The following is a 12326-nucleotide window of genomic DNA, read 5'->3' as shown; positions in this document are numbered from 1 at the left end:
CGGATCCGTCCCCATTGACTTACATTGTGTGTCAGAACGGATCCGTTTGGCTCAGTTTCGTCAGACGGACAGCAAAACGCTGCAAGCGGCCTCCAGAGCGGAAAGGAGACAAAACGGAGGCAAACTGATGCGTTCTGAGCGGATCCTTTTCAATTCAGAATGCATTAGGGCAAAACTGATCCGTTTTGGACCGCGTGTGAGAGCCCTGAATGGATCTCACAAACGGAAAGCCAAAACGCCAGTGTGAAAGTAGCCTAAAACGGATGGGAACAACGTGATGTGAACCCAGCCTTAGATGGACGCTTGACAAAGTGGAGCCCCCCTGTAATGTGCTTGGCCACCTAAGGGTGCATGGGGGGTGTCATTAAAGGGTTCCGGATGTCTGTACTAATACAAGTACAGGAGAAACTTCTATGGAGGTGTCTGCAGAAGAGGGAAGAGAAGAAGCCAAGCGTCTGTATAGTTCTAAGTATTCTAAAGGACCGAACATAGACTTCCACATTCTCCAAAAAAATGGCTTCCTATGGTTCCAAATTCTTGCCCCCGGTTACAGTAGTAACGCTCTGGGGCACAACACGCTGCATAACTAGTGGGCAATCATAATGGAGAGGAATATTCATTAACCCCTGCAATAACTGACTGTGACCTCCCCAAGCTGTACATGGACAATACTGCTGCTGACTGCACATCGGTAATGTACATGTCCATACCCGTCCCCTCGCCCTGCTATTGTGATCGGTGAGGAACAGCTATGATCACTGACTGCAGCCCATGGGAGTGCAAGTCTGAAATCCATCTCTGGTCTCATCGCTTGTTTTTTTTTTTATTACCCTCCCTATGCTTTACACTACAGCTCAGCTCTGTCACATTGATATAGTAGTAGAGACCAGATTTTTTTTTAATTTTTTAATTACAATCAAAGATTGATTGATTCTAAAGTACAAGCAACTTGGAGTTCTGCAGTTTTTTTAAACTGATAATCTATCCTCTGGATAGATCATCAGCATCTGATCAGCAGGGGTCCGACACCCGGGACCCCCGCCGATCAGCTGTTTGAGAAGGCAGCGGCGCTGGCAGTAGTGCTGCGGCCATCTCGCTGTTTACCGCAGGCCCAGTGACGTCACGACTAGTATCAATGGCCTGGGCGGGGCTAAGCTCTGTTCACTTGAATGGAGCTTAGCCCCGCCCAGGCCATTGATACTAGTCGTGACGTCACTGGGCCTGTAGTAAACAGCGAGAAGGCCGCAGCGCTACTGCCAACGCCGCTGCCTTCTCAAACAGCTGATCGGCGGGGGTCCTGGGGTCGGACCCCCGCCGATCAGATGCTGCTGATCTATCCTCTGGATAGATCCTCAGTTAAAAAAAAAACAAAAAAAAACTGCAGAACCCCTTTAATCAGGTAATTGCTGTGTAAAAGCTCCGGGAATGGGCCCTGGAAATCTGATTTCAAGACAAAAAATGATTAAAAAAAAAAAATAGATATAATCTAATTGCAAGTTTTAAAACGCACTATTTGTCAATGCTGTATCGGATTTAGGGGGCCATTTGCAGGTTCTCAGCCCACAGTAATAGGGAATGGGACCACCTTCAGCTGGGGCACCTTTACATAAGTCCCTCAGAATGGCCGTACACCTTATATCATGACTAGAATAGGAGAAAGAAGCAGCACAGACACTCACCAGCCTCTTGGCCTCCATACTCTTCGAAGACTTCTCTTTTTGCCGCCCGAGTATAGTCACATAGTGCTGGACATCAGGGTCGAACATCTCTGCCCCATAGAAAGCGCTGGACCACCCTGAGCTGCACTTGTAGACTTCAGACGGGCAGATGGACATGCTTTCGCGTTGCTTCACTTCTTCATTCTCTTCGCTGTAGTCCGGGCTGACACATAAGCTGTTACAGTCGGGGAAGGCTCTGTACTCGCAGTTCTCTTCGCTTCCCGCCTGCGTTCTGGGGGCACGAGGCTGCTGATGCTTATCCATCATGTGCGATGGCGAATCAGTCATGTCTGTCTCATCGTAAGAAGGGCGACTGCCTCTGCCGGCCGCCACCTGCGTCTCTGGTCCTTTATAGGGAAGAAGGAAAGGTCATGAGTGGGAGAATTCATACCGCGACTTCTAGAAAGGAGCAAATGCCATAAAATAACAGCTCGGTCACATCAAGCATCTTGTCAGAAGGAGGAATCTCAAGAAAACCTCCAATGTTTTCAGGTGGCAACAGGAAAGGCAGATTAGCGGCAAATTACACCGATCTACTCTCATGAGCCTATTATAGGGTTATTCGATTTTTTATTTTTTAACCCAGAAACCGCTCTGCTCCACGGGCAGTGCCTGGTACTGCATAGAAGCTTAATTCACTTAAAGGGGTTCTCCAATTCTAATATTGACGGCATTTCTAGGGAGAGGTCATCAATAAAAAAAAAAAAACACAGGTTGGGGTTTGATTCTCAGCAGTTTGAAGGGACCAGGTACAGCTCCATGCTGCCCGATACTGCAGCTCACTACAATTTCATCCCATTAAAGTAAAGGGTTAAAATTTTGGTAAATTTTCCGGTACAGCCCAGCAATGTGAAATCACAATTATCAAAATAAATCTGGGTGCCAACGGGCACAAAGATATATTAACCTCCTAACATTCACATTAAAAATGGTCACTTTTTTTAATTGTAGATTTTTTATGTGGCGCACAACTCAGGGGACACTATTGCATTTTTAACCCCTTAGTGACAATTAATTTTAGGACCAATAATAATATTTTCCCCCTTTGTTTTCTAGCAGTCATAACTTTTTTTGTTTGTTTTATTTTGCTGGATTAGTTGTAGGATTTTTAGGAACCATTGTGTGGAATATATTGTGTAGTAAATAACTTTTATTATTTTATTTTTAGGCGAAAAGATAAAAAACAGCAATCTTTACATTTTTCCATTTTGTGGAATTTATTTACAGAGTTCACTGGGTGGTAAAAATGGCATAAATTTATTAGCAGGGTATGAAGGTTTTCTAAGAGATACTATCTTAGAGCATCTCAATGAATATAAGCAAATAACGCATATTGTCATGGCTTCGTGAGGGATCGGTCATGCCAAACTAGTTTAATCAGTTTCTATGAGGAGGTAAGTTCTAGACTTGACAGCGGCGAATCAATGGATGTCGTATATCTGGACTTCTGCAAAGCATTTGACACTGTACTGCATAAAAGGTTAGTATATAAAATGAGAATGCTCGGACTGGGAGAAAACGTCTGTAAGTGGGTAAGTAACTGGCTCAGTGATAGAAAACAGAGGGTGGTTATTAACGGTACACACTCAGATTGGGTCACTGTCACTAGTGGGGTACCTCAGGGGTCAGTATTGGGCCCTATTCTCTTCAATATATTTATTAATGATCTTGTAGAAGGCTTGCATAGTAAAGTATCAATTTTCGCAGATGACACTAAACTGTGTAAAGTAATTTACACTGAAGAGGACAGTATACTACTACAGAGGGATCTGGATAGACTGGAGGCTTGGGCAGATAAGTGGCAGATGGGTTTAACACTGATAAATGTAAAGTTATGCACATGGGAAGGAAAAATGCAAGTCAACCGTACATACTAAATGGTAAAACACTCGGTAACACTGACATGGAAAAGGATCTAGGAATTTTAATAAACAGCAAACTAAGCTGCAAAAACCAGTGTCAGGCAGCTGCTGCCAAGGCCAACAAGATAATGGGTTGCATCAGAAGGGGCATAGATGCCCGTGATGAGAACATAGTCCTACCACTTTACAAATCGCTAGTCAGACCACACATGGAGTACTGTGTACAGTTCTAAGCCCAGTGAACAAGGCAGACATAGCAGAGCTGGAGAGGGTCCAGAGGAGGGCAACTAAAGTAATAACTGGAATGGCCAACTACAGTACCCTGAAAGATTATCAAAATTAGGGTTATTCACTTTAGAAAAAAGACGACAGAGGAGATCTAATTACTATGTATAAATATATCAGGGGTCAGTACAGAGATCTCTCCCATCATCTATTCATTCCCAGGACGGTGACTGTGACGAGGGGACATCCTCTGCGTCTGGAGGAAAGAAGGTTTGTACACAAACATAGAAGAGGATTCTTTACGGTAAGAGCAGTGAGAATATGGAACTCTCTGCCTGAGGAGGTGGTGATGGTGAGTACAATAAAGGAATTCAGGAGGGGTCTGGATGTATTTCTGGAGGGTAATAATATTACAGGCTATAGCTACTAGAGAGGGGTCGTTGATCCAGGGAGTTAATCCGATTGCCTGATTGGAGTCGGGAAGGAATTTTTTTATTCCCCTAAAGTGGGGAAAATTGGCTTCTACCTCACAGTTTTTTTTTTTTGCCTTCCTCTGGATCAACTTGCAGGATAACGCTGGGTTCAGACCTGAGCGTTCGGAAACGAGCGCTCTGTATGCGCGATTGTACGGGCGTTTACAATCGCGCATACAGAGACAGGCGTGCACACATTGTCGCGCGTTCCCGAATATCTATGTGCGGGAACGCGCGACAAACGCCCAAAAAAAAGCTCAAGCACTTGTTTGAGCGTCGGGCGTTTTACAGCGCGATCGTACGCGCTGTAAAACGCCCAGGTGAGAACCATTCCCATAGGGAATCATTGGTTCTTGCCTGTTGTGCGTTTTACAGCGCGTAGGAACGCACTGTAAAACGCTCAGGTGTGAACCCAGCCTAAGGCTACTTTCACACTAGCGTTCGATCGGATCCGTTCAGACTTTCAATGTAAAGTCAATGGGGGACGGATCCGATTGAAGATTGAGCCATATGGTGACATCTTCAAGCGGATCCGTTCCCATTGACTTACATTGTAAGTCTGAACGGATCCGCTCGCCTCCGCACGGCCAGGCGGACAGCTGAACGCTGCAAGCAGCGTTCAGCTGTCCGCCTGTCCGTGCGGAGGCGAGCGGAGCGGAGGCTGAACGCCGCCAGACTGATGCAGTCTGAGCGGATCTGCTCCATTCAGACTGCATCAGGGGACGGAGGCGTTCGGGTCCGCGCGTGAGCTCCTTCAAACGGAGCTCACGAACGGACCTATGAACGCTAGTGTGAAAGTAGCCTAACAGGCCGAACTGGATGGACAAATGTCTTTTTTCGGCCTTATGTACTATGTTACTATGTAGGGTCAGTACAGTGATGATAATGCCACATTTCTATATACTTTTTTTTAACTTATTTTTCTCTCCTCCTGCAGCCTGTCAGCTCTGCAACTGCTCCTCCTCCAGACTAAAGGGGAAAGGGGCGGCTGCTTTAGCTGCTCATATCTCCGATTTGGTACCAGCTAGAGATATGGGATTTGTATTGTTTGAAAGCTGGAATTCTGTTCATATTACCTTCATTACCTTCACTACATGGGAATACATCACTGTTAGAAATCGGCAGCTGAAAGCTAAAGTAAAAAGCAGGTTTTACCCACTATTATTCCCGACTCGATTTCTAACAGTGATATCTCCTGTTTAGCTTGGACTTTAGCTGTCATTTTGGTTTTGCATGAAATGCCAGCTTTTAAACAAGACCATGCTTCTAGTTGCTACCATTCAGGAGATAATCAGCAGCTAAAGCAGCCACCCCCATCCACTTCTGCCCAAGCTGAGCTCGAATAGTGAAGACTGGCCCTTTGACATGATCAGTCAGATTTATAATTCTACAGTAATCCATGTATCTCTATACTCCGTTCCGTTCCGTTCCCTGCTGTACACCTGCAAGCTGGCCCAGTAATGCATACAGAGTATTAGTCCTGGAGTCCTCTCCATTATGTTAGAGCGCACAAGAGTCCTCTCTGTGCATCACACGGCTGGGTTTGCAGGTGAATGGGGTAAAGAGATAAAAGTTACTGGTGTGATATTATATGTATGCATGTATATTACTCATGCATTACTGTAGTTAATAGGGCTGAAGAGGTGTTTTAAAGTGAATCTGCCGCCAGTTTTATGCTGCTGTATATGAAGGCACAATAAAGTGGAGGCAAATACCCTAAGCAAAACACTGGGTGGCTTGCCTGACCCAGTCATTTTGCTAAAAAAATCTGCAGCTCCAGCGTCAGAAGAGTACTTGAGTCTGCTCAATACAGAGTGGGTGTTAGGGAGTCCTCACATCCAGGAGCTCCGAGCTGCCCCACCCCTGACATCTTTCTTCCTATTGCAATTACCGGTAGGGTAATGGGAGCTCAAAAATATACAGACTCCCTGTACTGAATGGACTCCAGTGCTTGGGTGGCTCAATACAGACTGTAGCAAAATGACTGGGTCAGTTCAAGTAAGTGACCCAGAGTATCTGCCACCGCTCTATGCCGCACTCAGATAGGAGCATAAAAACCGGTGACATAAGTTGACAGCATTCATCTAAATGATGGTTTACAAGCTTCCTCTGTGTCCTCCGGTAAGACCATGGATTGCTGCCTTGTACCTGGTGGCTTTGTTTCCATCGTAGTGTCTATGTCCTCAGGTGACAGAGAATAGTGAGACTTCGGTGGCGAATCCTGCTCTGCAGCAACATGCGTGGTGCTGGCCATGGCTTCTTCACCATCTGATAGGACACTCTGTTCGTTGGTTGTCGGTCTTGTCTGCTTCTTATGAGTTTTTCTCTGAATCTTCTTTAAAAGTTGAGTAGGATTATTGTTCAGAGAAGAATCGGTCACGGTTTTTCTGTGGAAAATAAAAACTAAATTCAAAAACATAATGTATATCAGCCTGGAGAAGACGGCAATGTTGGTGGACCAGATGGCCCCTGATAACCAAATGTCCTGTAATAAATGAAGCCATCAGGCAAGAGCTGATGACCTGATCAGACTGGGTGATGGCTGCAAGGTCCTGTGCAACTTTTTCACCCCCTCTGTCCCTGAAGAGCTGCCGATCAGCTGTTTGAGAAGGCAGCGGCGCTCCAGCAGCGTTGCGTCCTTCTCACTGTTTACCGCTGGCCCAGTGACGTCACGACTAGTATCAACTTGCCTGGGCGCGGCTAAGCTCCATTCATGTGAACAGACTTAGCCCGGCCCAGGCAAGTTGATACTAGTCGTGACGTCACTGGGCCAGCGGTAAACAGTGAGAAGGTCACGGCGCAGCTGCCTTCTCAAACAGCTGATCGGCGGGGGTCCCGGGTGCCGGACCTCCGCTGATTAATGAAACAGGTTATAACACTTCGGTGAGGGTCTGAAGGTTGGGACAACCCCCTGTAGCCAATTCTCCATACATATCCTGAGAGCAGGATGACCGTGTTCTGTCTCTCTCCACAGAGGTGAATGGAAGCATCTGGAATAGCGGAATGTACTCGCCAGGCTATTCAGATTAAGGCTACTTTTACATCAGCGTTTTTGCTGGATCTGTCGGGGAATCATCAAAAATGCATCCGGTCAATAATTCAACATCCATTCATAACAGATCCGGTTCTATTATCTCCAAAATGAAGAAGACGGAGCCGGCACTAAAACCACTGTAAGTTAACGGGTGCCTGATCAGCTTTTTTTGTGTCCGAAAAAACGGATCTGGCACTATTGACTTACACTGTGCTTCATGCCGGATCCGTCTTGTTCAGTATCTCATGACGCACACAAAGCAGCTGCAAGCATTCCGCTGCACTCCGTTCCGGTTTGTACAGTTGTGTCCCCATTGACAATGAATAGGGACAACACGGAAGCGTTTTCCTCTGGTTCTGAGATCCTCGGACAGATCTCAAAACCGGAAAGGAAAATGCAGATGTGAAAGTAGCCTTAGTGTGAATGGGACTGTAAAATGCATCTGAATTAACGCTCCCCCTTTCATCTGTATGAAGAGAGACAGCACAAGCTCATACCTGACAGTGGTGGGATGTCCAAAGGTCAGGATGTCCCAAAAAGGGCTAAACTGCAATACCAAACACAGCCCTTACATACCAGAGGTGTATTTATCTGCCAGTAAAAACCAGATAGTGATGCTGAGGGAGATTTCAGACTGGTGTAAAGTATGACTGGCTTAGTAGCCCAAAGCAACCAATCAGATTCCTCCTTTCATTTTTCACAGCTCCTTTGGCAAATGAAAGTTGGAATCTGATTGGTTGCTATGGGCAACTAAGCCAGTTCTACTTTACACCAGTCTGATAAATAACCCCCTCTGTTTTTATTTTGTGATTACAGATTTTTTTTATTCTATTTCCTATAACATGACTATGGGGGCGGCCAACTTGCCTGAGCTGCTCTTAACAGCATTTAGAAAGGATTAAGAAAATTGCTTTACGGTAGCCCCACGGGCCATAATGGTCAGGAGGGGACCTTACTAACTTCTGTGGGAGAGTTTTCTGGGCATGCTCTGTGACCTGTGCAGAGGTCATTGTACAGGAAAAGAAGAGATAAGCTCTGACAATCACCTATTATGAATGGTGGATCCCGTCTTATCTGTACACAGAGGTGATACCATTACAGGCAGGATTAAAATAACAGATAAGCAGATAACTGCAGAAAAAGTGATCTGTACGGACCAAGATGCGGCGCCTATATTTAGGCTTCGTGGCCAGTGAGAAAACTGCAGGATTTCATGGTTATTGTTTGAATATAGATATTGAAATTAAAAATTCTAAAGAATACCAGGAAAAATGTTAAACACAAAAACGTGATTTCAACAATAGGTAATTTTCTGGTGACACATTGCATTTAAGGCTACTTTCACACTGGCGTTTTGGCTTTCCGTTTGTGAGATCCATGGAAAAGGATCTGCTCAGAATGCATCAGTTTGCCTCCGTTCCGTCTCCATTCTGCTTTGGAGGCGGACACCAAAACGCTTGCAGCGTTTTGGTGTCCGTCTAACAGAACTGAGCCAAACGGATCCATCCTGGCACACAATGTAAGTCAATGGGGACGGATCAGTTTTCTATGACACAATCCGGCACAATAGAAAACGGATCCGTCCTCCGTTGACTTTTAATGGTGTTCAAGACGGATCCGTCTTGGCTATGTTAAAGATAATACAGAACGGATGCAGACGGTTGTATTATCTGAACGGATCCGTCCAAGACAGATCCGCACAAAACGCGAGTGTGAAAGTAGCCTAAAGCGTTACTATGGACTTTTTCTATAGAACCAGGATGCTCGGCTTTTGTTGCTCCCATAACCTTTATGTGGGTGCAGACAAATGATTTGAGCCTACTCATGGATCTGTTCCAGTTGGAACATTTGGGGAGGGTGAGAGGACGGGGAATGCAGCCATACAGAAAATCTGCTCTAATGATCATCCCAGTCAATAGAAATACTGCATCTTTTTGGTCAGCTTGGTCTACATGACAATGTTAGTTGTGACAACTGTTGCACAGCAAAAAATGCAGTGAAGCCCATTTAATTGAATGGAGTTATAGGGTGGGGTGACTTGCAAATTGCTGCAACCGTGACCCCAGAATTGTAAATAATCTAGACTTTTTGGGATTCTGGGCAACTTGTGAGTCAAAATGCGACCCCATTCAGTTCAATTGCTGCAATTGGCTGCGTGATGGGTGTCATCGTCAAGATGGCGGTGTAGCTCCAGCCTTAAAAAACAAGTCACATGTGCTGTACCTGACGGGTGGAGGGGATTTGTTGTTGATTATCTTGTACAGGTTTTCCAGTAGATGGTCATCCCAATAGAGGTCACAGAACTTCTCACATATCGCGCTGCAGAAGGTTGTATGCTGAAGACCCTTCAGGGCAAAGATGTATTCACCTATATAAGGTAGGAGGAGGAAGAGGAAGATTAGTTACACATTTATCAGCTGTAAAAACACGTAATGTGTTCAACCAGCCTAAAGGGAACCCGTCATCAGGATTGACAGAGAGCTGGTAAAATATTCTTACTGTTCCAATCATTCCTAAACAGCTCCACAGTATGAGAAGAAGCAGTCGCTATTGCGATCCCTCGTCCTTATACATCTGCGTTGTTTCTGGGCAGCAGATCGCTGTTTAGGTGCACGATCTGTTGCCTGCCCTGTATGAACGAGCGTTTCACTCATTTATCGGGTGATCGGCAGCACTTTTACACGGCAGATTGTCAGGAACAAGCATTCGCAGGGATCTTCAATCCCGATAATCTGACCGTCTAAATCCACCTTTACTCATGAAATGTCAATAAGGCTCATTTATACAGGCCGATGATCAGGCAAATAACTGCAAATTCAAACTCTCGTTTCCAATCATTGCCCCCTATATATTTGTGCCCTGCGATCTTTATCAGCCAGAAACAGGGAAATGCTCATTTGACCCAGGTCTATTTCTGGCCGTATCTCGGGCAGCACAGTGATCCCCTTCTTGTTTAAAAGCTAATAATCTAAACTTGAAAAACAAGACCTATACAACCTCAGACCCGGCCATTAGTAGTAGCCACCAGTAACAAGGACATATCTCATATGGGATACATCCTCAGCAGGAATATGGTTAATGGGGTTTTCTGGAACTATAACACATGGTCCGATAGACCTTGAATGGATTGGCAGCATGCATGCTCAACTACCGATTGCATTCAAATGGGGAACAAAAGAATTCCCGTTCTGGTGATCTGTGGAGGTCCCAGTAGGTGGAACCATAGCAGACACTTCTCAATCTATCCTGAGAATTGGTGATAAATTGTCATTCTGGGGTATTGCTTTAATCTAGAAGCAATTGGATTTAATAGGTACCGGGTTATAAAATATTCTAGATTATCAGACACTTATGAAGATATAAAACTCAAAGAAGAGAAGGAAAAAAAACCTTCAGTAATGGAGACAAAATGAAGCACTGTAACGTTAATCTTATAATTGGTTGGTTGTGTGAAAAGAAGCAGAGGATTAGGAGCGCTAATCCCAGAAAAAAATACCAGACTTGCTTAGATTAAATAAGATTAAATTATAGGTTATCTTTCTTAGCCTAGATAGTAGGGCTATTAAAGGGTACCTCAACCTTCACACAAAGCATGGAGCTTCTCAGAGAGATCTGCACCGTCCGCCTGCCTCGGCTCTGCTTTGGTTCTGCACCAGTATGGGTCCTACATATTTTCTAGAGCCTTACTCCACATGCTGCAAAACCAGCACAAAGCAAACTAAATCGGAAAGCGCAGATCGCTCTGAGAAGTGCCTGCTGCACCTTCCGTGCTTTGCGTGAAGGTTTATGTGCCCTTTAAAGGAGTGCCATCACTAACTCCAAATGGCTAGCACACGTAGAAAGCTGTCACAGAGAGTAAAATTGGTGGCGGAGGGAAAGGGGGCAAATCGGTCATGTTGTAAGCACCAACGCACTTGTAAACTAATCGCCGGAGGAGCTGACTACTTACCCATTGCAATGTCCTTCCACCCCATTTTCTAAGTAACCATCAAATGCAAATTCCTCCTGTAAGAGGTTGACCACTTTCTGCAGGGGAGTGCATACATTCCTTCTAGATGGAGATTCTCCATTAACTAAAGTCTCATGTGAGGTGTTACTGGAGGGGGAGTCTTGTTTCTTTTCACAATTGTTGCCAAGTACGCCATTCATAGTAGGTGACCCTTGGGTTTCTTTACATTTGTCAGATGAGGCTGTTGGAGGGGTTCTGGAGGACTCATGGTCATTACTAACCACATTGGTATTTGTAAAAGTTGCAGGAGGGTGCACGGGGGAAGACTTAATGGTCTGGGATGCAGGCTCAGCTTCCAGGGATACACTTAGGATATGTTCTGGAATACTGAGCTGCACACGGACAAGCGTCAGATTCCCAGTTTTGGGATCCTGCTTTAATAAATAATTATTTACAATGGGGCTGCTGGTCAGGGTGGAGGAGTTCGAGGACACCGAAGACAACGCTGAGGGGCTTTTCTCTTTCCGATCATAGTCCAAAACATTAAAGTCCGTTTTAAAAGAGACTTTGGTTCTGCTGCCAGATTTTAGTAGTTGGCTCGTTTTATCTTCCTCCACGTGGTTCTCCATTTCCGTTACAGAGATGTTCTCTTCTATGTGGTCCATGTCTCCTGGACTCACCTGTGGCTTAGGGTAAGGTGATGGGCTCGGTATTTTATTACTGCAAGAAATTCACATATATTTATATTAAAAGGGGCCAGTCATTGTCTCAGAATTAAAATAAAATGGTAAGAGTGCTTTTATACATGTGTACCAGTCATCACTTTATTTTTTTTTCTCACCAACCGCTCTGATATCGCTGCAGACCCTTGCTTTATCTTCTACACCTGAGCTGGAACATGTAGCGCTGAGACCCCCACTGATCGCTAGACGGAATCGTGACGGACCCATAGACATTCTATTGAGCCCGTCTCCTGCAGCAAAGAGGGAGCACTCTGTCAGAGCTTCTCTCACCTCGTCCTAGCAATCAGTGGGGACCTCAGCACTCTGACCTCCACCGATCAAA

At 45.2% G+C, this 12326-nt stretch overlaps 1 protein-coding gene across 1 annotated transcript in view; it reads right to left on the bottom strand.

Moving 5' to 3' along the window:
- The window catches only part of KNDC1 (kinase non-catalytic C-lobe domain containing 1), a 113087-nt gene that overhangs the window by 34489 nt on the left and 66272 nt on the right, over positions 1–12326 (bottom strand). The window contains 5 exon segments of the mRNA XM_044298019.1: positions 1680–2065; positions 6427–6665; positions 9536–9680; positions 11262–11274; positions 11276–11981. Of these exon segments, the coding sequence (XP_044153954.1) occupies positions 1680–2065; positions 6427–6665; positions 9536–9680; positions 11262–11274; positions 11276–11981 (1489 nt within the window).

This window comes from Bufo gargarizans, chromosome 6 (assembly GCF_014858855.1).
Source record: "Bufo gargarizans isolate SCDJY-AF-19 chromosome 6, ASM1485885v1, whole genome shotgun sequence".
NCBI lineage: Eukaryota > Metazoa > Chordata > Amphibia > Anura > Bufonidae > Bufo > Bufo gargarizans.
The sequence above is the reverse complement of the archived record's forward strand: the minus strand, read 5'-3'. Positions and strand labels throughout refer to the sequence as shown.